The following is a 27,154-nucleotide window of genomic DNA, read 5'->3' as shown; positions in this document are numbered from 1 at the left end:
TCTCAGATGAAGTCTGTTAATACATAGTTATCTACCGTTCTTTTCAGAAGGGTAAAATGTTCATTTAAACATGTAAAATTTGATATATTAATTAATTCAATTATTTCATGGTCACGTGTTCATGTTCATATAAGTTCAAATTTTTTTTTTTGTATAAAACAGTTATTGATGGATGTTCAAGAAGAAGGCAGTGGTGAAGGAAAGCAAGAGACAGGAAAAGGAATATTGTGGGACTGTCCTGCTTCAAGGTTGTGTATGGTGAGATTTTTGGACTTATGTGCAAACATGAGAAGCATAGAATTCTTTATCCTATTTTTTAAAATATAATCTAATTTTTAAATGTTTTTTTTATCATATTCTGTAGGGACTTAAAGTTCAACATATCAATACTTGATGAAAAATACCTGTTCCTTATTATGCCTAAGATGTTTGAAATGCAGTGAGATAGTGAGGTTAAGATTGATAGCCCAAATCGTTTGATAATAACAATAAGCTTTTCTTCTGGATGGTTAACAACCTAAGTTTGCAGACCAAATTAGAGAAAAAGGAGGGATACAAGGAAAGCCAACATTTTGGCCCTAGCCTTCTAAGGTCAATTAAGACTCAGGACATATGAGAACTTGTACTGTAATGTCATGTACCTCGGTAGTGTCCCAAATTTTCTGATCAAGAAGATTATGGGGCCAAAGAGGAAAGTGATCGATGACATAGAGTGGGCCTAAGGAGAGTCACATGGGGAGAAGACACTCTCTCAGGCTTTCACAGAGAGCACATTGGCCAAGCACTGGCCGTGACTCATCCACATGGCTGCACTGATAAAGGTTCTACAATCTGAGGTACAGGATCTCAGGACAAATCCTGAGGGCATTTCACTGACCTTCTCAGACCAAAAAGCTACAACTCTTGTTGCATAGGTCCTGCTTTACCTTGGTCTTAACCATCCAGCAGAAAAGTATGCAGACGAAATTATAAGAAATAAAGCCATGCTGTTAAGTTGAGCTGTGGGGGACTCAGGTCAATAATTTCTGACATTGCCAGTTAAACAGAAGACCCAATGCTATTATGGGCTACTGGACTCTTTTAGAATATTTTGCTGAGTTTACACACCTATAATATTCAATAACGGAACTTAGAAAAAATGGGGTATACCTATGAATGTCCATTTTGTATCTGTGTATTCAAAGTGGTTGGGATAGATATATAGTTACATTCTGTTAATGAATAGAATGATTTGTTCTAATGGTGTTTGTAAATAGGATCACAAGTCCGCATCTTGTACAGCAATTAACCACTAAGAAGAATATATGCAGTGTATTATTTGTTGAAAAATAAAAAAATAAAAATAAAAATAAAAAAACCAGTTATTGAGAGATACATCAATCCAAAAACTTATTAAACGTATTACTAATTAGTGGAGGCTACCACAGATAAGGTTATTATGCATGGTTTGACTATAGATCATTTTTATTTCTTTACAAATGGTGAAGTTCTTTTTTTTTTTTTTTTTTTTTTTTTTTTTTTTTTTTTTTTAATCTAAACCTCCTAATTGGATGTGTATTTCACAGTAAGCGTCCTGGGATACTTCAAATTCATTCAATTCACAAATTAAAGTGTAGAGCAAACGAAGTTATTTGAATTTATCATCTCGTGGCCATGCAGCCAAGCTCGCAATGAATGTCTTCGTGAGGAGAGAATTCACCTGACCACGAGGAGCGTACAGCAGCTTATATGCCGCGTCAGCGAGGACTGAGCACGCACGTTTCGCGCACAGTTTTGCAATGATGCGCTTCGGAAGCATGCGTAGCTCAATTTGTGGGGTTCAAGGCCGGCGTCCAACAGCTCGGTTGTACCTGCGGCAAGCTTTGTGATTCCAGACGGTAGTGTCCCCCTGTAAGTTCCGTAGTCTGGAGTCACAGGCCCGGTGTCAGCTTCTTTTCATTCCTGTAACAAAGTACCACAATCTTGCTGGATTAAAGAAACCGATTTCACAGCACGGGAGGCTAGAAGTCTGAGGTCGCGACTGGCAAGCCGGCTCTCCAGGGGCCGTGGGCCCCGCTGCTGGCGCCCGCCCGGGGACCTGCCAGCCCTGTGCCAGCCTTCGCGTGCACGTGGCGTTCCCTCTAGCACAGTGCGTGCGCTTGCAGAAATGGGAGGCCCACGCGTCCCTCCAGCGGCACAGGGACAGGGGAGAAGGCGAGCGGCGAAGCAGGCCCGCGACAGCCCCGCGGGCCCCCTCGCGCCGGCAGCCTCTGCAGCTGCGGAAAGGGCTTCCTCCCCTGCAGCGGGCACCGTAGCACGGCCTTTCGCTACAGCAGCCTCAGCGGACGAGCGCAGTTCCCCTGTGTGCGTCCCTTTCTGAACTGTCGTTCTATCAGGACCCCAGGCATTTGCGGCCAGAGGCCCACCGTGCTCCAGTCCGACCTCCTCTTGACTCCGTGCATCCACCGGGGTCCTGTTCCGAAAGCCACGGCTGAAGATACCAGAAGCAGCACCTTGTCTCCTCACAGTCCCCACGCTCACATTTTGTGTATTTTTTAAAAGTTGTATTGAATAATCCAAATGATTAAAAACAATTTTATTATTAGTGATGTCTGTACGTGTGTACAGAAATAGAATTTAAAAATCCAGACAGGATCATGTAACAGAAGTCATGTAACAGAGGTTCTCAGTAATGAATTCCTCCAACGCTCTAATTACTATGGAGTTTCTACACATCTCAACAGCTGAAGTAGATGACTGGTTCTGGAGATTCTAATTTTTTTCTTCTGAGTCTAATAAAAAAATACCATGCAACTATTTAATATCACCTTGAATTAAAAATGCTGAGACATAGAAAGATTATTGTAGTTAAAATCTGATTAGATTATTTCATAAAAGATCTCGAAGAATGAATGGTGGAAGTTTTCTAAGGGTAGATGAGTTTGCACCTATCAGTTTCTCTGACCACCAGGTCTTGCCTTGCTGCAGCTCTAGCACTGCCAGGGTCTGCACCTTGACTCTTCAAGGCCACGTGAGTGACAACTGGCCCATCACAGGCCAAAGCCCTGGCCATGTCGGTGGATCGAGGGGTTAATGTGGTACCCAAGCCGGGTCAGAAAGAGCCATACCAAGTATTCTTCCATTTCCAAATCCTGAGAAAGAAATGGCATTTGGGGTTTCGGAGTTGGAAAGTCGTGAAGGAGAAGCATATGGAGGCGTAAAGTCAATCTGAGATAAGTCAAGATGAGCTTGAGCTATTGCGGAAATTGATTTAAAAACCCTACTTGGTTTTCTTCATGTCCTGTGTGAGACTGAAATCAAGTGATCAGGCGCACTTCGTATGTAGTATTCTATTTAACAGGAAAAATGCTGCTTGCATAGCTGCTTGCAGGTAATGCCATCTTTCAGATGGCCCTTGAAGGGCCCTCTTCTTATGCAATGTTCATGGATGTTGGCCTAAGCAACTCTGGCGTCTTGACATATTGATTTATTTCACTGACAAAAAGACTATCTGAAAGTCTGGTATTTACACACCAGATATTAAAATATTCTTAATATTGAATCAAATTGATGTGACCCTTAACCCTAATATCATAGCCATAAAATGCAGATTTTTCAAAATGTGTAATACCCTCATGAAACCCTGGTTTTCATTTACTTTTCCTTTAAAGACCTGAGAATATTTGCATTGTCAGCAGCTTAAATTGACCACAGAAATGATAACTAAATAATTTAGAAAACTGTAAGATGACTTAGACATTTAAGATGTGCATAACGTAATTAAAACCAAACTTGAGGAGGGCCGAGGCCACACTGCAGCTCCCTGGTACGCAGCTGGGGTCACTGCCCGAGCTGTACAAAGGCGCATGTTCAATTTTCAGTTGTAATGAGGAACATGGGCTATTCTGATGCTTCATTTTCTGTGCTCATCTCTAGAGGATGCAATTGTCTACATTTAAAAATGAGTATAGGCTCTTTAGTGGAGGATAATAAAAATGTGTAAAATAATACATGCCACATGCACAGATGGTTGGCATATGGCTTTTCTCTGAGTACGAAAACATGGCCCCTAGCTGCATTCGCGGTTCAGGCGCATGGAAATACTCATTGTTATCCATGTTGCAGCACGACCGGTCATTATTTGATCATGATCATTCCATTTTTAATGTTGGTGTCTACAAATGTGTGTTCAGTAGATTATGCACTTCCAAGGGCAGTGTGTGCTTTACTGTTTTCCTAATCTGCAAAAGGAAAGAGAAATGTTGAGTTTGAAGTTTGCTTTTGTCTCATCTCATAAAGACACAAAGCCAGTTTTGCTTTTTTTGAATATTAACAGTTAAAAATGAATGGCACTTGGGTTTCAGTTTTTTCTGTACGCTGATGTACTTGAAGATGCTAGTACATACTCATGGGGTAAAGTTGAAGAAACACTTAGAACATCATGCCGCAGTGCAGGTTACTGTCTGGTGAAGACCACCAGCTGCTCTTTCCTGAAAATTTGGCATGGAGCCCAGCTATCATTCTATCCATCTGGGAGTGCAGCACCAAGCCTGGCTGTATTTATGGTCTTACTTTGGCTTTAAACAAAATAAAACAAATAGGATATTTTAGTTTAAATACATGAAAGAAAGGGGTCTTGAAATCTGCAGAAGAAATATTGGAACTGGTAAAAAATAGGACCTGACAAATTCGTCAGTGCGTTCTTTGACACAGAGGCGGCCAACGACCATCTCAGATTGCACCTATCAGTTTCTCTGACCACCAGGTCTTGCCTCGCTGCAGCTCTACCACTGCCAGGATCTGCACCTTGACTCTTCATGGCCACGTGAGTGACAACTGGCCCATCACAGGCCAAAGCCCTGGCCATGTCGGTGGATCGAGGGGTTAATGTGGTACCCAAGCCGGGTCAGAAAGAGCCATACCAAGTATTCTTCCATTTCCAAATCCTGAGAAAGAAATGGCATTTGGGGTTTCGGAGTTAGAAAGTCGTGAAGGAGAAGCATGTGGAGGCGTAAAGTCAATCTGAGATAACAGGGCACGAAAATTGGAGGGGAGCCAGGTTTTAGCTTCTTCCATTTCCAGTTCGGGTAGAACTCGGCGTTACCCCAACAGCATGCTCCCACAGTAATGTCTTTCTCTTCTTACAGCATAACCTAAATCACAGAAGTCCTGTCTAGTGAAATAGACAACAAAACTCTTATTTAACATGGTGTCTGCATGTATTTGTCCTGCACTTATGTACCAGATACTTCCTCTTAAGCATTTCAAGCTTCCTACATATTTCTTTATTAAGACAAGCTCAGACTGGCTGAAGACCTACTGACAGGAAAGTGCTTAAGGTTACTTTACTGAATAATCATAAATCCCGAATTAAGAGCATTCAAATTACTAGAATTGTGCAGGGTTTGAATTGATGCATCTCAATTGTGGCCTTAAGCGTGCTCGAAGCTGTGGACCCAGCTTGCATTATAATGTTTTTTTTTTTTTTCTCTCTCTCTCCTTTTCAAATCGAATTCATTGGCCTATTCCATGTCCTGGAAATCAAATTTCGCAGGCTGCTGGCTTCCCTCCAAAAGCCTTTCATTGTTTCAAAAGCCATCCTTGTTTTCAGTTCATTCTTTTTTATCCACTGTGTAAACGAGGTAGACCTGAATACTTAGGAAAATAGAAAGCATTTGGTTGTTATTAGAGTAAGGACAGCCGACTCACACATGTAAAACATTAAAGAAACCTTATAAATGTTTGAGTAATTTTTTTCTGTTGTTGTTTGGGGCTGTGGGGCACTTAACCACATCCTGCCAAGCAGCCTCCAGCTTCGCTCTTTATTACCAGGTAGACTTTTAGGCTAATAAAACAAACAAGGACAGCAGTTTTATTTTCTTTACCCAGCATTTTATTGTTTTCATTTACACGTAACATACTATACACTGTTCAGCCTTTGGGAGGTAGGAGGCGGCGGCGGCTCTGGCTTCAGGAGGCTTCCCCTCAGAGCCAGCACTGATGCTTCGGAACTCCGTGGGCCACAGAGGCAGAAGCCCCGAAATCTCTAATTTTTTTAAATCTACAACATTCAGAAATTGAACTTCTTTTCCTTCAGTAGTTGCAAAAGGGACCAGAATTCTGTATCATTAGCGAGCCAAAATGCCTTTTTTCAATGCAGAATAACTTTACTGCTCCTTACAAACTCTTTCTGTCTTTACCCCTACTGGTACACGCGCTGAGGAGGGCAGGGGAGGAGGGGTGAGGCGCCTCCCACCTCCGGGTTCTGCGAGCTCAGATTCGTTTTGCTGGAAGCAGTCGAGTCTGGAGCACTGCAATGGCGACTGTTTACACGCAGTCTTGCTGGTGACCTAAGTGGCTATGTGAAACAAGAGCCCAGGGGTGCCCTCTTTGCTGTTACTGTGGTCATCTAATACCATATTTGTCTCAGCAAACATTTAATTTTGGTTGTGGGTGGTCCATTTTCATGTGTCAGGTACAATTATTACATTAAAATAAAAGAAAAAAGATATCTCACTTTCAAAGGAATGCGTTACATTATACTTCTCAGATTCAGTTACCAATTAAAATTTAAGGTACAGATTCCAACCACAGAAAATCAAACACTTTTAGAAACCTATTTGTCAAAAAGCAAGTTGAAAGCAAAGTATTATGAAACTCAAATTTAGCCATAAGCCAAACAACCGTGCCTCACATGTATTTCTTTTGAAGAGCCCAATTTTTAAAGGAATCATGAAATGTGACCTTTACGGGATTGCTTTATGGGAAGATGTCTTAATAAAACTAATTTTTAAATAACTTAAAAATCAACTGGAAGTGCTGCTTAGGCAGCAGCACAAATGAGTTCTAAGAGAGTCGGAAAACACCAGCCTTTCCAGAGTTTAGACTTAATTGGTGAGTCTTTTCCTTATACCAAAATACTGTTGTCCAAACAAGAAAAATAAACACTTTTTCAAAACAAGAACTATGAAGATAAAACTGCAGCATCAATATAGTCTTATTACTTAATGTATTTAGAACAAATAATATTTTTCTACATTTTTATATCACTACAGACACTGCAAATAAGACTTATGCATGTATTTATGGATTACAATGTGTTGGTGACTGGTAAACTTAAGTTCTTATGCACTGTTTTCTATACCTGCTCTAACAAAATGAAATTTGAAATAGTTACATCCCAGAACACTCTAAAGCTCTTTAAATTTATAGAAAATAAGGCTTATTTGGTTTTGAGAAGATTAGATCATACAGTTTGGACATGCTACACATACACCAGGATATACTTGCTCTAGGTCCTGGGAGAGTTGCACTTCATGTCCAATTTGGTTTCTTTAGGGGAGATACTTTACGTGGGACCCACAAAGGGTTCTCGTATTATACGAAGACAGCGTTCCCTCACTCACCACTGTGACACAGGGCAAGACGTGATTAGTAAATAATGAGGGTAGGCTACTAAAATGTACTTCACGAGTAATTTTCCTTCGTTTAATATATGCTTGGAAGTGAATTGGTATTCAAAGAGAAGAATTTGACTTTCTGGTCTATTTCACAGGAAAGGAAGCTTCAGGAGTAACACACGTTTCTAAATGACCGCAGACATCTCTCACTTGAGCAAGAGCGCTGCCGTTTTCATTCCCGATGTTCTCACTGCAGAAGTGCAAACACGTCAGCGGACAGAACATGGGCACTCAGACTGCCTCCCCAGTCTCCTCTCCTAGTTTCGAAGTGTTTGCCAGGTTTCAAAAACACTTTGTCATGAACATGCGTGTAGTGTGCTCAAGAAAGAGAACATCTATCAGAGGGCAGCTGCTGACAGTGCTCTTTACAACCCCAAAAGATATTTAACACCCTATTAAATAAATAACTTAGGAAGAAATAGAAAAGGATGAAGGCAGAATGCACAAGCATATCATACTATTTGTATTGTTAGAGCAGTTTCACACTAACACGTGTATAGCTGTAGCTCCCGCCCGATTCTCCACGTCCCACGCTGAGCGCGCCTGTGGCTGCGCAGACGCCCGACCCAAGTGCTTTCCAGTAAATGCCTGCGTGTCCTGCTGCTCGCTGAGTCATTAGGCTTGAATGAGCAACCGAAGTTTTTGGTATGAGTTCGTGTTCCATAAATAACTTTCCCGAAGATCATTCAACAGATCGTTTCATGTCCTTTGAGTTCTCTCTGAGGTTCAAAATCAAAGACTCAACCAAAGAGCCCAGCCACGTCGCTCTCTCGGGAACACCTTCGTCCCACGTGATCTGCCTGTGTCGTGGTTACAACACGTGACACAGAGCTGGTGAAGGAGCATCGGAGGTCAGCAGCGAGTACAAAATCTCCTGAAGGCTTCCTTTCTTTGAAGCAAGCAGGCACGTCCAGTGCGCCTTGTTCCTGTCGTTACTCTGGCAAACAGCCTCCGGTGCCGGCGTCCACACGCTGCCTCCTAGGAGTGCACCACCATCGGAAGGAAGTGGGCCGATGTGTTTTTCCGGCGTGTCTTCTGTCCCCTTCTGGGAGCTCCCTTGCCATTCAGCGCAACGTACATCTGCCGGCCATTGTGCTGCCAGTGAAAGGACGCATAGGTGTTGTAGCCATTCTCCTCTATCCTCTCCTTCAGCTTGCAGTCATTGTTAAACTCCTTCTGCAAAGAGAGAAAGCAAGCTTTTACTCTAGGGTAACACTCGCTTCCACTGGACACCACGCATGTGGAGAATCCAGCCAGCAATCGTGACGGCAGTGACCACGTTCAGGAAAGTCGCGTGTTGATGCAAATGTCAGATAGCTTGGGTAGCTGTACCGCTGATTTCTATTGGCCTACTGAAAGGAACAGTTAATAATTAAGTGTCTTTTTCTTCTACTTAATTTCGACCACTTTTTATGCTTATATTTGGTAATCTGAGCAACTAATCTGAAGACAGAGATATGCAATACAGCAATCATTGTAGAAGTCCGATCATCTTGTTTAGTGAAATTCTGTACCATTTCTAGTGGTTTTTGTCTGTAGTTTGTTATGAGCTGGAATTTTGGTAGGATTTGTTCTGCACTTAAATAATGCTTCAAAACTAGGACACAAAAAATGCCTTGCTTTGTGAACTAATATTTTATTCTTTTTTAAAAAAGAAAATCGCTTAGGTCAGCTTTCGTGGAGAATAAACTTTTAAATTCCAGGTTAAAAAATAGAAAAGCAAAACTTACAACTGCAGAGCACACTCTTCACTTAAAGCATATGAAGCACTTTAATTAACCATCACGTGTCGAGTAAGCCCTTTAGAAAAAGCTGGTGTGCTTGAACGTGGCCAGCTTACGGGCCTAGAATGACTGTCCAGAGCACATGTCTGACTAACAACACTAGAAATAAGAACAGCGCCATCACCTTTCTTCCACAGCGACCAGAGAGGTCGAGCGGGACACGCGGAACTGCAGGAGACACGGGCTGATGGAACTCGGCATCTATCTGTCTGCACATCTACAAGCAAATACGTACTGAAAAGAAGGGAAATTGTGCGGGAAAGCCGTAGCAGCACGATGCAACTAAAGCTGCGGGAAGCCTTCCTCTTTTCTAAAACCAAATTTCCCAAGTTTAAAAGCATTTGTAGTTCGCTATGAGCTGGAATTTTGATAAGTTTCGTTCTGCACTCAAATCATGCTTGCAAACTAGGACATGACAAATGCTTTGTGAACTGTTTTGTAAAGAAATTACAAATACGGCAGCTAACAAGGACTCCCAAGTGTAGGCGTGGAGACCCGACCGTGGTCAGGCGGGTCCTGCGTCCAGAGCTCTTTGGCTTTGTCCCAAGCAACCAGAGGGAATCACAGTTCTGAGTCTCATTCTCTCTCACTCCACAGAGCCGAGCCTGGCTCTGGAGTCAGTAACAGAAGAGGTTCTCGAGGATGGCAAGACTCAGCCTTCAGAGCTACCCGCAGTATACAGCGGGACAGCAGCACAGCTAACGTTCCGACTCAGGGAGGTCGGCAGCTAAGACACTGGGGCTCGGGACTTTCTCCGTGCAAATCAGACGCACTTAGGCTTATTTCCGTTTAGGGTTCTATTGGGTGGCTTCTTTTACCTTAGAACACTGACAAATTCCTGATGGCACTATTCAAATTTCTATGGGCTAGTCTCAGCTTCAGTTTCCATCCCTAGAGATTTTAGTCCTATATGCTTCTATTTTTAAAAATCATAATTAAATATAAAATTCAAATATAATATTTAAAAGAGAAGAGATACAGAGTTGATTTAATTGATCACTCTGAGTGTTTACCTAATTGAGATTTTACAGAAAGGCTTATGAAATTAATGGAAGTTACAGGAAAGAAGTAAAGACAGGAGTAACAGCTGTCATCTGATGAATAGAATTATATTAGGTATGGAATCATAACTTTTTTTTGTATTTTTAGGGAAGGGTCTACAGAGTGCTTGGAGTCTCACTACTAGATCAGACTCACAGTGATTCTCCTTTTTACAGTCTCTCAAGTGGTGGGATTCCACACCCAGTCTCAATCACCATCTCAGCTCGCCCCAGGGACGGGCCGGCTCAGCAGGCCCTGCAATCATAAGTTTTGACAGCAGTGTTTGGATACAGAATTCTTACTGCTGTTCCACTCTCGGCAGGACATTCAATTTGAGTACATTTTCTCTTAATTAAACACATCACAATTTTTCACTACTGCTAGTAGTAATGAAAATCACAAAATAGTGAATATCTGGTGCAGAGTGTGATTCTTCTGTAGTCTGGCTGGCAAGGAACAGAAAGTGATTTTCTAATGGTCCAGCCAACGGAGGAGTGGTCAGGTTTATACCTCGGGTAATCCTGTACTCTCTGTGGTACAGTAGGAGACAGGCTTGATCCTACCTTCTTGAAGGTACAACCTGGTGAGAAAAGAAATCAAAATCTAGTAGGTCAGGGAGATAGCTCAGGCAGGCAGGGGAGAAGGCTCAGTAGACTAAGCACTTCCCTGGCAGGCACAAGGGCCTGAGTTCAATCCCCGATTCAGCCATGAGTTCAATCCCTGGTTCCGCACAAAACCAAAACAAACAAAAGAAATCAAGGAATATGCACTCGGTCCTCTTACCCAAATCACTGGTAAGTGTGAGCTAAGGAGCGAGCTGGGCAACTGAAACGTCAGGTGAAGCGCACTGCAGGACGCTGGACAGCTCCGCGGAGCCCACCCTGCACGCCTGTGAGCCCCGCCCGAGCCTCCCTCAGCAAGAGCACGCGGCTACACCGCGAGCTGCGACCCGGGGCTGCAGAGCAACACTGGCAGCCGGCTTAAATAAGGACACAGAAAGAAATCAATTTGCGGAGCGTCCAGCCCAGGACGAGGCCAAGGACAAGAGGAGCTAGCCCCAAGGTGGAGACGCGGAGGACGGCGCTACAGCGGTATGCGCAGGTGCCTTCGCGTGTCATGCGCAACTCTTTCTCCTTGCATTACAATGACTGTAAGTAATTAATACTTATATAATAAGTAATACTTATATCTGGTTATTAGAATTAGTTTAATATTTTATTTCAATTAAAACTATTTGCATTTTATTAATATAAATTACTATTAGCTGACTTTACCTTAAATAAGCATTGACTTCTTTGTTCAAATTTATTTATTTTATTTTAGTTTTTTTATTTTTAAAGAGAATAAAAATAGTAAAAGATAAATTAGAAAAAGATAGAATTTCACTAAACAAAATGATAGGAATTGCACATAGTTGTGATACTGCGTGTTGTTATCTTCAAAGTAGCTGTTCCGATCACCAGACACAAGCATGCAAAATTGGTAAAAAAAAAAATTAAAAAGAAACAATTTTAAGCATTAACTGTTCCTTTCAACAGACTAGTAGAAAACAGTATACTCATCCACACCGTCCTGTGTACATACATAAGTTTCCTTTTCTTCTTTCTTTTCTCTTTTCCTTCACCCATGTCGCTCCTTCCTTTGAGCACTTTCTTTTCCTGCCACAATATCTAGTCACCTTTTGGGTTTCATGTACTCTCTCAGGTACTTACACTAGGGAGACAGTACAATGTTTATACACGCGGCTCTGATTTATGTCACCTACAAGTGTGGTCTCTAGTTGTGTCCATTTACCGATAAAAGCCTCACGTTTATACCTTACTGCAGCGGGGCAGCAGCACTGGCTTTCGGCTGACCGCACCTGTCACAGTCAGTCCAAGAGCGCACACCTGGGCCTCTCACCCGCAGTCCTGACAAGCGTGGGCCAAGGAAAGGGCTGGGCACAGCTAAAGGGCTACGTCGGAGATGGGGTTTCATCCCACTCCCCAGGCTGGCCCTAAGTTCCTGCACGTGAGCTGTCCTCCAGCCTCACGTTCCTGAATAGCTGTCAGTACGGGCGCATGCCACTGCACCCAGCTGAATGAAAAGAAAAGTAAAACGTGCCTCAAACGTGATCACGATGTGAGCTTTTAAGTGGAACCAGTTTTTAGAGTGATTCGCTGCTCTTTCAGGTTCTTTACCACAGCAATGCACATAACAGAGGAATTTACCTACAATTCCTCCTCTGGCCCTTATGCAAAGGTGCGTTTCCCAGTACGCATACGCCCAACTCCCAGGTAGAAGTGGACCTGATGTAATTAAATGCTGGGCTGCTTTAGCTCCAGACCATAACCAGTTCTCTGGCTGCTGTGAGCAGCTGGGCAGCGTCAGCAGTCCCTGGGCCACGCTGGAAACGTAGTGTTCTGGATGCCAGCCGACGCACAGAGTGGGCAGCTGGCCTGGGCCCTGCCTCCGTGGTAACCAGCCCTCCTGCTGATTCCAATAGCTGAGCTTGAGAGCAGCCAGCCCTCCCCAGTCATTGCGTTATTCGAGAAAGTAAGTTTATTAATACATTGAAAGTGAAATTATTTTTGATGCAAGAAAAAGTGTAGCATGAATGAAAGATCTGGTTAGGCAAAAATGAGACAATCTTAGTGTCCTGTGTCTCAGGTTTTATTACCAGCCATTGGTGTTGTCACATATGCTCCAAACATGCAATTAAAAATGTGTATAAGTTCTTGTTCTCTTTCTTTCTTTCTTTCTTTCTTTCTTTCTTTCTTTCTTTCTTTCTTTCTTTCTTTCTTTCTTTCTTTCTTTTTTTGCAGAACTAGGTATTGAACTCTGTCCCTATTCTACTAAGCTACCTCCCCGGCCCTATGAGTTCTTGAATGTATTCTACTAGAGTAGAATCTACAAAAAGCAAAGCCCTTCGATTCACGGAGCAGCCCTGATGACTGTCCAGGCTGACACAAGGAAGTGCAGCCACGTTCACGGCACGGCCCACAGCCGCCACTCCCATTGCAGCCAAGAGGTGGAAGCTGACGGTGGGCTTCAGCTGGGTGCCGAAGCACCTACCTGCCATGCCAGCCACTCAGCAGGCTCCGGGGATGTCGCAGACCCAAGCGCAGGCTCACAACTGCGTGAGGACCCTAGTCAAAGTCAAGTAGCTGGGATACAGTGCGTCACTAGGGCACCTGCCTGGCCCACGTACTGCCCTGGGTTCTATGCCGGCTTGCCTCGTGTTTAACAATTAGTCGTTCTGTAATGATCCTGCTGCAGTTATTAATATTTTCCAGATGCAGTGTCAATTACTGAAGTCAGGCCTCATTTGGCGTACTTCTTTCTAATGCTAAACTATATCTGGCGTGTGGCAGATGTTCACATAATTGACACATTTCTCCTAAAACCCTGAACTGGATGAACTGCTATACCACTTATAATTTAATTATAACAATGACTACAATTTTAGTCTAAAATAACTAGGCAATATTTTGATGAGACTTTAGTCTACGAGAATTGATCTCCGTGCATCTGATCCATGGTGGCAGAGGTGACATTCAATGTACTGAACATGCCTAGGCCGAGACAGGTGCAGTATGTATGTATCTGAGGCACTGACTGAACTCCAGCTCCACAGAGACCTTACTTCAAGGAGTAACTTTTTCCCTTCTGTCTGTGATGCCCTGGCATACTCTGAGTTAATGTTTGTGGTCTAGGAAAATGTAATTCTAAAGTTCATTGAACAACCTGTGGATTCATTCATTTATTAATGTCTTTCCATTTCAGATTTTCATAAAATACAAAAACCCAGAGCCCCTGTTTCATCGCCAACTGTAATGCATGTATACACACACACAGACACACACACACACACACACACACACACAAATATGGTTTTCTGCTCGGTTTGACACCTCTGTCTTTGACGAATCTTCTCCAAGTTGGGTGCAGCCCTGTGCCAATCTGATCAGAAGCTTCGTGAGAGGCAGAGCGGTCTGCAGTGCAGAGCGCTCATGGACAAGCAAAAGGGGACACTGCAGTTTTGGACGAGCTACTTTGCCACCTCTGGGACTCTGAGGGCTGCCCAGGGCTCTCTTTGCTAGTCGTAGGAGGAGAAGAAGGAAGCCAGCTACTGCAGAAGGAAACGGCCAAGCCCTGCGGTGCTGACCGGCCGCACTGGGCTTTGGAAACAAAAGCGAATGCTTACCGAGCCGTAGAGTTTCCCCTTCTTGTTCATGGCTAAGTAATAATTGCTGTTAATGGCTTTGACAGCAACAACTCCGATCTCCACCGACGTTATCTCCAGGATACCTAAAGCAGACAAATAAAGGGTAACTGGAAACAGTCTCACAGATTTAGTTGAAAGTAAAATCAAAAGACAATGTTAAGTATGTGCTGGTGGTTGTAAAACAAATGGTTAAAAAAAGGGGAGGGGAAGGCTCAACCAAACCTGTTTTTAAAAACCCAGCAAATATTTCCAGTAAATATATGGAAACAAGCAATAAGGCTGTAAAAGGATTCCCTTCCATTATACCCTGAGCATGTACAGAAAAATATTGTTCTAATTAAAATGCTTCCTTTGCTAACTCTGCATTTTCAACTCCATAAATATTGAAACAACTCTACTCATCTTAGCCCAGATTTCACAAAAACTTATCAGAGCCCCCATCTGTACTATGGTATTAAATTAAATCCATAGCATATGTCAATAATGTCAGATTTACTTCAATCTGTAAAAACAATGGTAAACTATTTTTTATTCATAAGACTCTCAGATAAGCTAAATCTCTTGGCTACAGTCAGTTTATAAATTCATTTTTGGCAAATACATTGACACTGTGATATTCCAAAAGACTAATCCCAGCTTTAACAATGTCTTTGAAACAATGGAATCAGCACTCTGAGTAGGAGAATTTTTTTTATTTTTCTAGCAGAAATAGAAAACTGAGGGAGTCACTGACAGATCGGGTCTTTTCCTGCCAATACCCAAGCTCAGGTTGGTGCATGTAAGATAATTTCATCTGAAAAGTATTTAGGTAGCACCAGGCAATGCATTTGACACGATACTCAAAGAACCTGCCCATCGTAGGTGAAGATTCAGGGCTAAAGCAACTTTCCTGACTATCAGGAAGGCCGGTCCGCAGGAGAGCAGGCAGCCCTGCATTTGCTGTGTGGTGTCTGGATCCAGGGATCTGGGTTTGACTGCTGGCTCTGCCTTTATAGACGAAAGCCCGGAGACGGCCCCGTACTGCTTCGGGTTTCAACTTCGTCTGTAAAATGGGCTGCCTGGTTGTACCTCCCTCGTGATCTCGAGAGGACGCAGGAGGCAGCACACTGCAGCAGGCCTGCTGCTTAGTATCCCAGTTCCCATCAGAGGAAAGAAGCTCAGCGGGAGCTTCCTACCCAAGTCACGTAGCTAGCAGGCTGTGTAAATCGCGCACAGCACGGACCCAGTCTACTGGCACAGTCCAGAGGAGCTGAAAGGCATTCGTAGACCGTGTCTTAGTTACAGTTTTCTTATTGCTGAAACAAAACCCCCGACACCCGAAGTTAAAGGACAAAGGGCCTATTTTGTCCATGGTGTGTGCAGGGTTCAGTCCATACTCGGCTGGCTCCAAGGCAGGGTGGCACGGCATAGGGCCAACAGGCAAGGTGGCAGAAGACAGCAAAAGCAGCAAGAGCAGAAAGGGAGGAGCACAAGAGAAAGTTCTTTACATCCCTTATAGTGCATGCAGCTGCCCACCCCAGGGTGGGAGTAGCACTCCCACCCGTATCCCAGCACTAGAAAGGAACAGTCACAAACTCCAGATTCAGCTGCCCCTGAAAAGCACCCCCCATGACTATATCAGGCTTTGGGGGGACACATGCAGACACAAACCGCAACAGACTGCCATTTATCCTGTGTATCTATCATGAGAAACACTATCCTGCTCTGTACAGTAGGTAAAGGAGTCCAGGTACTTCCCCGAAGGCGACATGGCTCACTCCTGACAGACACGTCTTCCTTCCTGATCTTCCTTCGCAGGGCACTCTTGGAGGCTAACGCAAGTCCTAGCACACTCCCGCTACAAAGCTGATGTTGTGAGAGTCTTGCGCCCCGACTGCATGCCGCAGGCCACTGTGCCCTGGAGGAATCTTCTGACCTAACAGCGCATAGAGCAGCTCTTCACTCAGAGCATCTCACTAGCGCAGCAAACCCAAACTAAGGGACGAGTGCAGAGGCTGAAAGGGGGTTGTTGCTCCCCGCAAGGCACACGCACGCGCACACACACACCTACAAAATTTTGAAACTATTTTCTTATAGTTTGATTGTCACAATAGTCCTCCAAAGATGCATTATCATGTTTTATCGCAGATTTAAAAATTAAAGTCTCTGACATTACATAGCTCACGTACAGGAAATAAAGTAGCATAAATCAGTGATGACAAGGGCTGGCCAAATAGCTCAGCAGATTAAAGCTCCTGCAAGCAGGTGCAGGGGACAGGGGCTCAATCCCCGGGCCTGTCGTGCTGGCCCTGCTCCCAGGGCGCACTGAGACGGCCATTGTGAGGGTGGCACGTGACCGTAATCCCAGCTCTTGGGAGGCAGATCACTACGAGTCCGATCTAGTAGTGAGACCCCGTGGTGACAGACCCAGTGCCACAAGCCCCTGCTTGCCGCTGTTGACTGCCTTTGCTCCTCTCCACAACAGCTTTCCCTTCTTTCCCACAAGAGGCTCCTGTTAGGAAACCATGAGCAGCAGGCCTCCGCGGAGGACGATGTCCACGCGTGAGAGACAAAGACCAAGTAGCCTTCACGTCACAAGCCAGAGAGGTACAGCAGGGAAGAGATACAGTATCCAGGATGCTGCCCATCTCCTCCCAAGAAACAAGTACAGTACTGTCAGTAAATGACAAGATGCTTCTTAGGTGTGCTTTTGAAACTAGAAATTTATAGGAAAAAAGAGGAATAAAGAATGACATTGGGAAGGAATAAACCAAGACTTCTGAAGCTGAATATGGAGTCAGCAAAACACTGAGATGGCATGAAGAAGAACATCATGCAGTGTACATTCCCAATCTTCAGTTATTTCTCCGAGTACAAAGCAGACAGACCACACTCAGCTTGGATACACACCGGTTGTGTTTCCCCCAAAATAGCAATTCAGTGGGCAAAGAATAATCAGTTATTTTTTTCTACTCTATAACCAGTTAAGGTTAACTGAAAAAGATTTATCTACTTAGTAAAATTCTATTTTTTTTTTTTTTGTATTTTTTTAGTACAGGGTCTTACTACATAGACTGGACTCGTAGTGATCCGCCTGTGTTCAGCCTCCCACGAGCTGGGATTACGGGTGGGCGCCACCACCCTCAGTCTCAATTGCCTTCTCAGGGTGCCCTGGGGGTGGGGGCGGCAAGACAGGCTGGGGATTAAGCCCCCGGCCCCTATGTCTGCCTAAACAGGCACTTTAATCAGCTGAGCTATTTGGCCAGCCCACAGAATCCTTATTTTTAAGATTGATTTATGAAACCTACACATATTTATGAGGTACTATATGACATTTCGGTACATGTGCACATTGTTTATGTTCACATAATGCCAAACGTATTTGTCTTCTCCAACTTGAAAAAGTTCAGCAGTGATTCAGAGTAGAAGGAATCCTGCATTATTTTATGTGCTTCTGAGTTACCAAAATAATTTCTGGTGTACTATATGCTAGTGAAATTATAAACTGAGATGAACTTATGAATAATGGATAGTGACTGCAGTTATTATAAAATCCGTGAGTGTGACAGTGACCTTCTTGGGGATGCTACTAGAAGGCTTCTCTGATTTTCAAGAGAAATTTTCACATTTTTCTCTGTTCATCTTCGCTGGAGATCAAGCGTGCCCAAACACTTATTCTGGGAAGAGGGGCCAGTCCTTTGTTAGTGGTGTGTCCAAGTGACAGCCTGTTTCTCTGTGCACGCTTACCGAAATGTAAAGTTCAGTGCTGACCGAAAGAGCAGCCTGGCACGGAGGGCGGGAGGGAAGAGCGCAAGGCCATGTGCTTCCTGTAACTCACACAGCTCCGTGCACAATTAGCTCACAAATACAAGCTATAGGAAGGCAAGCAACACCTGAGAATTATGGCATCAATAAAAGGAAATGTAAAGCGCATTTCTCATTCATCTAATTCAGGTATTTTGTAAATTAAAAGACATCTTCTTGTAGTGAAAGTCTGTGATTTACATTTAGTTATAGTCATTTCAGCTTTGTTAGCCATCCGAAGATGAACATGCCAGGTGGTACTGTAAATCTATTTAAGGGCATCTGGACAGTGTAGTTTAAACACTTGAGAGGTGTAGTAGGAAAAGGGCATTCTTTTAAGAACTGGAAATACAAAGCCAGAGAAGTTGTAACTCTTGCCTAGAAAAGACTGTGTTCTCCTGGGAAGGAGGCAAATGCGGAGAAGAGCGCCATGAAGCGCGCTGGCCCGGGAGGCCCTGGGCGAGGTCTGCAGGGCCGGCGGGGCTCCGCGGAAGGAGGGAAGCCGGAGGAAAGCCATTCGGGGGGCACGGGGGAGCGCTTTCCAAACAGTCAGGAAATTCTGGTCGTCGGCCAAGGTTAGGAATCGAGGGAGAACGCGGGCAGCGCTGAACCGGGCCCCAAACCGGGCTCAGCTCCGCGATCGTGAGCGGATCCTACGGACGCGAGCAACTGGGAAGCGTCGTAGTTTTAAAATTATGTATAATTTAAAATATACGTAAGTTATAATACAACGTATAAAATAAATGCATTTTACAAAGCAACATTTAGTAAATTTAGGTAAACAACAGAAGTCTACAAAGTTTATTTTGAGTTGTAAAACTTAAAAAAAAAAAAAAAAAAAAAAAAGTTGGTCATCACTGCATTACCAAAGCAATGGTGAGGGGAGTTGGGTGCTATCAGCCGGATCCGCAGGTGCTGCCTGCGGAGGGGCCGCGGCTGCAGGATGGGGAGACTTCCGCGGGCTGCTGAGCCCCACGAAAACAAGCTAAAAGCCACAGCTTCCACTAAGTCATCTTTCTAAACTCGTGGAGTCCGAGTGCACAGCGGTCAGCGCTTGCTAGGCCCTGAAGGCCTCCTCCGGACGCGAGCCTCGGCCGCTGCCGGAGCCGCTGGGGCAAGGCAGCCACTGGCCTGGGAGTGCTTTCTTCTTTAGTAATGTTTTCATGGACAGAAACGGAAAAAATGAAAAGCAAATACACCTTTTTTTTTTTTAAACAGAGTGAATACAGACAGGAAAAAAGAGGTATTTGAAAAATAAATGCAAACCCCTAGTATTCCTTTCTATATAAGCAGAATGTGAAGATGCGTTAGAACTTTAGAGTGAGTGAATGCGTGGCGGCTTAACGTTCGCTTTCATCTTGACCGCGGCGAAGACGCAAGACACAGTCTGCAGGGAGTTTCTAAAGAGATACTCTGTGCTGAAAGCCTGAGACAGGTTACTGTGCTGGCTTTGCACTGATGCTTAAATCCATGTCACCTGATACTAATAAAAGCGTGTTTGTCAACAACAACCAAAGCAAGGATAACACAATCAGGTGCAGTTTGCCTGCAGTATTTAAAGCTGAACATGACAAGGACACACATGAACAATCACAATACAAAGATATTATACTAAATGCTCTGTGAGAGGTCAGGGTGTCGCCCCGGCTTTCCACAATGAAGAAACCTAGACCTTCTGCGCTGAGGAAAGGGACCACGAGGCGCAGCAGGGCAGCAGGAGGGGCGAGGAGGAGGAAACGGTGGACACGTGCCATACGGGTTTCCAGGCTAACTCTCTTCCTCCTAAGTTACCCTCAGAGTCCAAAACCAGTCTCTTGGGTCCTGCTGCTGCAGCCCTCCACATGGCCCTCACACTACACTGCACGCTGCAGGGTTCGTGCGGCCCCACCCAGCAGGGGCGACACCGTAGTCCACGTAGCCTTCTGTTAGGATGCACCGGCTCTCTACACTCTGCACAGCGTCTTTCTCAGGGGACCATAATAATCAACATGCTCCTCTACATTCACTGAATGAAAAACTTGACCAATGCGTGGGGAGCCCCATAACGGGCTTGGGGTGGCAAATATGAACATTCATTAAATAGAGATTATTTCCGATGGTACAGTCCCATCTGCAAAACTTAAAGTGCATTAATAGTCCACGTCCAAATAAAGTGAAAATGAAAAAATAAAAGCAACTGGCACAACACTGCGTGTGCCGCAAGCACACACTGGACTGGAATGGCCACGAGCACGGCGTGAGGCCCGCCCGGGTCACAGGGGCGCTCAGCCTTCATGAGGTAAACAGCATTTGCTGGAGCATGAACCTAAGGGGGGTAGAGAGCACAGTTATACTGGAAGTGACCCTCAGGTCATGCATTTCAATGCCCTTAAACTTGCTTGCAATTAATCTTCAGAAAGCACATCCCAGGTACCCCTGTAATGTGAACTGCTGACAGGCCAGCTTGCGCACGGTCGGTGTGACATCAAAGCTCTCTCGTTTCTCATCCTGAAGCCTTACTTGAATGAAATAGATGGCAGCAACAGCCGCTTTTATTACCTTTGTCTGTGTTCCATGATACGCTTCATTGTCAGACTCCAAGGCATTTTAGGGAAGTAATCATTTTGTTTTGTTTTGTTTTTGATACAGGGTCTCACAATGCAGTTTGGACTTACATTGATCCTCCTGTCTCAGCCTCCCCAGCACTCGGATTACAGGCGTGTACCACCAGGCCTGGTCTCCGTGTCCAGCTCAGCTTGCCTGGGGTGGGGGGACAGGCAGCATTGGTGCCGGGGACTGAACCCTGGTCCCTGCACTTGCCTAAGCAGGTGCTTAGTCCGCTGAGCTATCTCACCGGCCCTCCAAAGCAATCATTTTTGAACACGAAGAGATGAACGGCCATACAGCATCTTCTAGAACTCAGACTTGGTCACTGAACAGAAACCTGGCACCTAAATCTTCAAGGTTTACCATTTGTTGTTCTCATAGAGATGACTAAGCGAAACTGAGCGCTTTTCCGGACGAATCCAGGTCACCAGCACTAGCTTTGATCCCTGCATCAGCCGTGGAGGAGGGACACTCAAAGGTACCCACGCGCTAGATGAGTGTGAATTGGAGACTGATCTGAAGGCCTGCTAGAACTGAGCAAAAGCTAAGAGCAAGGCCTGACTTGGAAACTTGTTTTTAGTTGGATTCTGAAGAGCGTGCATCTGAACAAACGTAACGCTGTTATTCTGGGGCAAACATAAAAAATCTGCTTCCCTGTCTATGATAAAACAAATGTAGGAATTATTCCTGTGTTGTAAAAATTATAACAATTGGATAATATTCTTAATATCTAATATCATATCACCTACTTCACAAGCACCAGTTTGGGAAAAATTATAACAGCAGTTGCTATTTCAGCTAGTAGCTGTAGCTTTGAATTTGTTCAAAACATGATTCTGCTTACAGTTTCAGAAAATAAACTGTACTGTTACCTGTGAGGAATCCAGTGGATTCTAGGCTTCTGTGAAGTAATTCATTTTTAAATATCTAATTTCTAAGAGCTAAATAATTTCCATCATAGAACTATATTTAAACTAACAATATTTTCCCTCCTTTTTAAATGTGGCATGGTGACACTCGGGAGGGTGGCTGCAGCTACCATCCTGTGTCGCTCACGCCTCCTGGACAGTGCGGAGAGGCTTGCGTCAACGTTAGCTTGGCTTCTACCTGCAATGCCTCTGTCCCTAAAAGGGACCCCAAGGGCCCTGCTGGCTTTTGGCTTAAGAAAGTACCATGTTGCCAAAGCGTAGCACACACACTGACCCAGGCCCTGCCACGGCACTTTCAACATTCTCCACGTTCTTCCTCTGATAACCACCCCTCTCCACAGGGCTCCTGTCCTTTCTGTGCCCTCTTGCCTGTCCCCTAACTATAGGAAGTGTTTCATTTCTTGCTGTGCTCTGACTCTGTTCTTCCCAACAGATGGCACAGTGTGAGATCCAGAGAGGCCGAGGGCTCACCCACGCACCTGCAGGAAGGTTCCACAGAGCCCCGTAAGGTAAACCCTCAGCCCACGTTCATGTTCGCACGTCGCGAGGTCTGTGCAGACCTTTGTGAGCCATTGGCAGCCAGGCCCAGATTTCATATCAGCTAAATGCTTTGTACACGGATCTATCTCGTTGCTTACCCAGAAGCAATTCATTCTAATTTACTTGAGTCCGATCACCACTGGTTGTTTATAAAATGAAAAGAAAACTGAAAGCTGACATAAGTGGTTGCAGAAATTACTACCTGGCATATTTCAATAAACAGCCACTGTTTCAATATAGATATTTACCCTAAATATAGCACTATAAAAAGTCTACCCCATTTACTGAAGTTTTTATGAATTTCTTTAATGCAACTCACTATAATAGATTGTATTTTTCTACCTTAATTTAATGAAAAATAAAATGGATCAGCACAGCACATCTTGATGTTGGCTTTCTCGCAGGAAAAAGTCCAACTCAATGCAACGGCGTTTATAAATTAGCTAAGCACAAATAGACCCAAGTAGTAAAATATTTAACGTGGAACAAGTCTGAGAGACTCCAGCTCACTGTTCGCTTTGACCATGCGTTCTGTAAGTGTGCCAAGCCTTCCACATGCTATGGAATAATAAGAATGCAGAACTAGCCTCCAGCACTTTCCACGGCTGCCTAGAGAGCGCGTAATTACGGCATTCACTGAGAAATAGACATACTGACTGTGGAAGACACATTTTGACTTAATTGTGCAAAAAGACTGCTTGCCCACTCACACACATGTGACACACTGGAGCACTCACTTCCTTGCCCTCTATAACCACCAGCTAGGCTTTTCTACCTTAGCCTCCTGGGAGGAAAGATTCAGGTTTTGCTGGAAAGGGGATGGTTAATCAAGAATTGGTAAGGCCAAGGCTCTCCTGACTAGGGCTTTCCAGGTGTTGCCGGACACCAGGGTGGAACTGCTAATTGCCCCCAGCTCTGTGCAAATGCCCTCCAACTGGGCAGCCCACAGAGGAGGAAACAGCGCCCTGGGGCTGCAGCTGGATGACAGCTCCGCACTCTCACTCCTGGTCACCATTAAAGCACACAGGGCACCTCGGGGGGCACTTTCACGGGGATCCAGGTACCGGGTTAGCACGCCAATGTATTGTGAAAAAGCACAAAAACAAGACTTCAAAAGTAGCTTTTTTTATTTTTTTATTTTTTGTTATTTTAGGGAAGAGTCTACAGGGTGTAGACTCTTAGGGTCTCACTACTAGATCGGACTCGTAGCGATCCCCAGTCTATAGCCTCCCAAGAGCTGGGATTACAGGTACGCCACAACACCCAGTCTCAATCGCCATCTCAGCACACCCCGGGGGTGGGGCCAGTACAGCTCAAAAGTGCCTTTTATCATGTTTTATTCTCTTTTTTTTTTTTTAAAAAAAAGGTGTGAGTGAGACATTCCATTACAGACTATGTAAAAAAGTGACAGGGGACATGGAGGAAGCTAAGGAAGACGCTGGAACCCTAACTAGATGGCGGGAGGGAGTGTCAGTACTTTGGTGAAATACAGTAAAGAACTGATATGGGGCGGGCGAGACAACTTGGCAGACTAAGTGCCCGCCTAGGCAAGCGCAGGGACCACGGGTTGATCCCAGCACCACATGGCGCTGGCCTCACCCCCAGGGTGGGCTGGGCCTGCCACGGAGTCTGGGCTTAGTGGTGCACACCTGTAATCCCAGAGCTGAGGAGGCTGAAAGCAGGAGGATCACCCTGAGTCCGAGCCACTTAGTGAGACCTTGTAACAACCAAGTACATAAAAACAAAACAAAACATAAAAAGAACCTGATATAGAATCCAGGAAATACGACATTTAGAAATAACAAATGAAAAATGGAACTTAGGTATGCTTCTTTTAGTAGTCACCAAAACCTTTTGGTGTTCCACTCAGTCTTGGGTCAACAAGTCTTAAAGAGATTTCCAGTCAGAGTGGATGCACTTGACATGCTATGGTCTCTCTCACTATGGTAGGCTAAAAGAAAGTTAGTATTACAGTTTATACAAAAAGCAGTGCCTACATTAGCTTGAAATAACATGTTCTTAAGAAAGTTCGCCCACCTTTTAAGGAAAAAAACTAATAATTCTGGTTTTCAAAATGAATGCTGGTGGCTAAGGGGAAGTCTTCCTGGAGGTGTTGTCTACAAAGAACCAATGGGGACACTTGAGAAGCCTCTAAAACCTTGTGGAGGTTGAGTGGAAAAAAAGAAAAAGAAAAAAAGATAACTCTGTCCAGTGAGATGTGAGCACTCCTCTTGGTGGAAGTGCTAGAGCGCTGTCAAATAAAATGTGCTGAAACTTCAGCATTGAAGAACAAGAGATACATTACAACAACCACATGTTTTTCTGAGATTCAGATTAGAGGACAAAACAGAGGACTATAAAGCCAAAAACTGAACATTAACAGAGAACAAAACACTCAAAAAAAAATTTCTCAGTTGCCTTGATTTTGTGTGGCTTGCATTACTCAAATATATGTCTAGGGGCCAGGAAGATAGCACGGGGGCTGAAGCACCTGCCTCAAAGCGCAAGGTCCTGAGTTTGATCTCTGGCACCACAAAAATAAATAAAATAAATAAATAAATAAATAAGATATGTCTAAACTATGCTATTTGTAATGTTTGATTTTCCTCAATTTAAATTTTACTCAAAATTACTATAACTCTTAATTTGTTGTTGTTGTTATTTTAGGGAAGAGTCTACAGAGTGTTCAGGGTCTTCCTATCTGATTGGACTTCTAGTGATCTGCCTGTTTACAGCATCCCAAGAGCTGGGATTATGGCTCACGCCACCATGCCCAGGCTCAAGTGTCATCTCAGCGCATTTGGTGGTGGGGCCAGCACGGCAAGCCCAGGGATCGAACCCCTGGCCCCGCGCCTCAAACTTGGAAGAACAACGTTCAAGGAGAAGCTGCCCTGAACTTTACACTACATTTAGGTTCAACTGGACAAAATCTCACAATATTTTACCTCTAGGAAATGTATTCATTTGTAAATTCTAAATTTTTTTAAGTTCAATTTTATTTTGAAGAGTAAAAACCTAAGCAAAAACAAACCAAAAAACCAGAAATACGGTAACATACAACAATACATATGTTACAGATTTTCAAAACAGAAAAGCTAATTAACAATGGTTGTTATACTGTCTGTTTTTATTGTCATGAAGAGAAACCAACTAACAACAAATGCTGGAGAGGCCGTGGAGAAAAAGGAACCCTCCTGCACTGCTGGTGGGAGTGTAGACTGGTGCAGCCACCGTGGAAATCAGTGTGGAGCCTCCTCAAAAGACTAGCACTGGAAATCCCATGCAATCTAGCTACTCTGCTTTTGGGTATCTTCTCAAAAGAACTGAAAACATCATACCATAGTGATACATGTGCACCTGTGTTTACAGCAGCATAGTTTGTCACAGCCAAATCTTGGAAACAACCAAAATGCCCCTCACTTGAGGAGTGGATGAAAGATGTGGTGTTTTTATATAATGGAGTATTACTCAGCTATAAAGAAAGAATACTCTAAGCCTTTATAGGTAAGTGGATGCAACTAGAGGCTATACTCATAGTGAAATAAATCAGACCCACCCTTGTAAATACCATATTGTCTTCCTAGTGTAAGAACCTGAAAGAAGAAATAAAACCTGAAAGGTATAATAGATACAGTAAAAATGGAAAGAAACTGAATTTAAGGATTAAACAATGAAGAGGAGAGAAAGGAGAAAAGAGGAAAAAAAGGAAGGGGGAAAACATGCAAGTACACACACAGGATGGCTGAGAAGACTGTACTAGTATTTTCCATCAGTTTTTTTTTTTTTTTTAATAGCAGTTAATGTTTAGAATTTTCACCTCGACTAACACTCTACACTGCCATCTGCGATGTGAGCAACTACCTGGAGGGTGGCAGTGTGCAACACAAACCCTGGCTGGACGCTCTCATCCTGCTCCTCTAAATGTGTACTACCTCTAAGGCCGTATCAGTCATTATACTCTCTTTAAAATAAATTTTTGAAAAAGACAAGGAAAAAATATTAAGATTTCTTGAAAGTGGGTGTTCATAGTCAATTATTTATCCAATCTTACATAACTATATCTGTTAATCTGAGCAACAGGTTTGACAATAAAAATAGTACTATAACTACCACTGTTAATTAGCTATTCATGCTTTCAAAATCTGTAACATATGCGTTGTTGTATGTTAGCCTGTTTCTGCATTCATTTATATTTATCTGTTAAAATCTGAAAGTATTTCTCCACAAAAGACAATTTCAATATTATTTAATGCATATCACAAATTGCAAGAGGGAATCTGACTTGCTAAATCTTGCCTAGCTTTTACAGTATAGTCAAATAATAATTAAAGTGAAATGAACAAATCTAGCTGTGTGTGGTGGTACACACTTGTAATCCCAGCCCTCTGACTGGATGAAGCAGGAGGATCCAAATTCTAGCTCAGCCTGGGAAGAAATTTAATGACTTAGAAAGATCGTATCTCAAACTAACAAACAAACAAATAAAACCAACCAAACAAAAAAACCACAAAAGCATAAACATTTACAAGTCCTAGGGATGTAGCTCTGTAGAAATGCTTGGGACTCAAATCCCCAGTACAAAGAAAGAAAGAAAGAAAAACCACAAAAGCATAAACATTTACAAGTCCTAGGGATGTAGCTCTGTAGAAATGCTTGGGACTCAAATCCCCAGTACAAAGAAAGAAAGAAAGAAAGAAAGAAAAAGAAATTATTTATTTATATTTTTTATTTTTTGTATTTCAGGGCAGGGTCTACAGGGTGTTCAGGATCTCACTACTAGATCGGACTCTTAGTGCTCCACCTGTTCACAGCCTCCCAAGAGCTGGGAGTGTTACAGGAGTGTGC

At 43.7% G+C, this 27,154-nt stretch overlaps 1 protein-coding gene across 1 annotated transcript in view; it reads right to left on the bottom strand.

Moving 5' to 3' along the window:
• Window positions 1-5,877: 5,877 nt before the first annotated feature.
• The window catches only part of Fgf10 (fibroblast growth factor 10), an 84,145-nt gene continuing 62,868 nt past the window's right edge, over window positions 5,878-27,154 (bottom strand). Inside the window, exons 2-3 of the mRNA XM_004647297.2 lie at window positions 14,451-14,554; window positions 5,878-8,615 (exon numbers count right to left, since the gene is read on the bottom strand). Coding sequence (XP_004647354.1) covers window positions 8,418-8,615; window positions 14,451-14,554 — 302 coding nt within the window. The 3' untranslated portion in view covers window positions 5,878-8,417. The remainder of the gene's footprint in view (window positions 8,616-14,450; window positions 14,555-27,154) is intronic.

Source organism: Octodon degus, unplaced genomic scaffold (assembly GCF_000260255.1).
Source record: "Octodon degus isolate 3935 unplaced genomic scaffold, OctDeg1.0 scaffold00299, whole genome shotgun sequence".
Taxonomy (NCBI): domain Eukaryota; kingdom Metazoa; phylum Chordata; class Mammalia; order Rodentia; family Octodontidae; genus Octodon; species Octodon degus.
The sequence above is the reverse complement of the archived record's forward strand: the minus strand, read 5'-3'. Positions and strand labels throughout refer to the sequence as shown.